The 808-nt window shown below is 64.5% G+C and overlaps 1 protein-coding gene across 1 annotated transcript in view; it reads right to left on the reverse strand.

The window, feature by feature from the left end:
- Window positions 1-600, reverse strand: part of H696_04320 (hypothetical protein) — a gene marked incomplete at both ends in the record, with an annotated part of 10,908 nt that extends 10,308 nt beyond the window's left edge. Inside the window, 2 exons of the mRNA XM_009498197.1 lie at window positions 85-386; window positions 517-600. Coding sequence (XP_009496472.1) covers window positions 85-386; window positions 517-600 — 386 coding nt within the window. The remainder of the gene's footprint in view (window positions 1-84; window positions 387-516) is intronic.
- Window positions 601-808: the final 208 nt, after the last annotated feature.

Consider the following 808-nt stretch of genomic DNA (forward strand, 5'->3'; position numbering starts at 1 on the left):
GCATTTAAAATGGCGCCAACCGTTATGTCGGTGGTCCGTGTGATTACGCGGGTGCTCACGTGCGCAACCGAGGCGCCTGATCACTCGGTTTTCAACTTGCGCGAGAGGAGGTTGAAAGCCAGGCCGAGCAGCACCACCGACAGGGCCCCGATGGCGATGCCGCCAAAGAGCTCGCCCACCTCGCGGGCCGACGTGCGCGACTTCAGGAACACCTGCCCCGAAGTGTAGTCCCAGTGGGACTCGGTGTAGGTCCCGCCCACACCTTGCGGCAGCCGGTCCCGGGGGAGGACCTCAAAGGTGCCGCCGGGACCGGACTCCGCCAGCCCGGTGCCGTAGGCCGCATGGTAGGCACTGGTGATCTCCATGCACGTTTGGCCGACACAGCGCTGGGGAGAGGGGAGGCGGGGGGGGACCGTAAGCGAGGGCCGGGGGCGAAAACGGCGGGAGAGGAGAAAGGGGCAGGAGTGGCGGCAAGAGAGGAACAACGGCGGGAGGAGGGAGAGAAAGGGGGCGCACCTGCGTGGATGCACAGTCGCCATGTGTCTGGCATGCACCATACTTCTTGACAGCCATGAAGTCAGCCAGCAGATCGTGCGCCATGCGAGATTGGACGCTGACGAAGCCCGGCCGGTAGACTCCCGCGTAGTAGTTGAGCCGGGTGTTGTCGGAGGCGACTGGCAGGATGTTCCAAGGGAGAATCCGGGAGAAGGCGACGGCGACAGGGGTGGTGAGGATGGGGATGGTGGCCAGCAACAGCGAGAGTAGCAGCAACAGCGAGAGTAGCAGCAACAGCAGCAACAGCAACAGC

The sequence above is a fragment of the Fonticula alba genome, assembly GCF_000388065.1.
Source record: "Fonticula alba strain ATCC 38817 unplaced genomic scaffold supercont2.7, whole genome shotgun sequence".
Classification (NCBI taxonomy): Eukaryota; order Rotosphaerida; family Fonticulaceae; genus Fonticula; species Fonticula alba.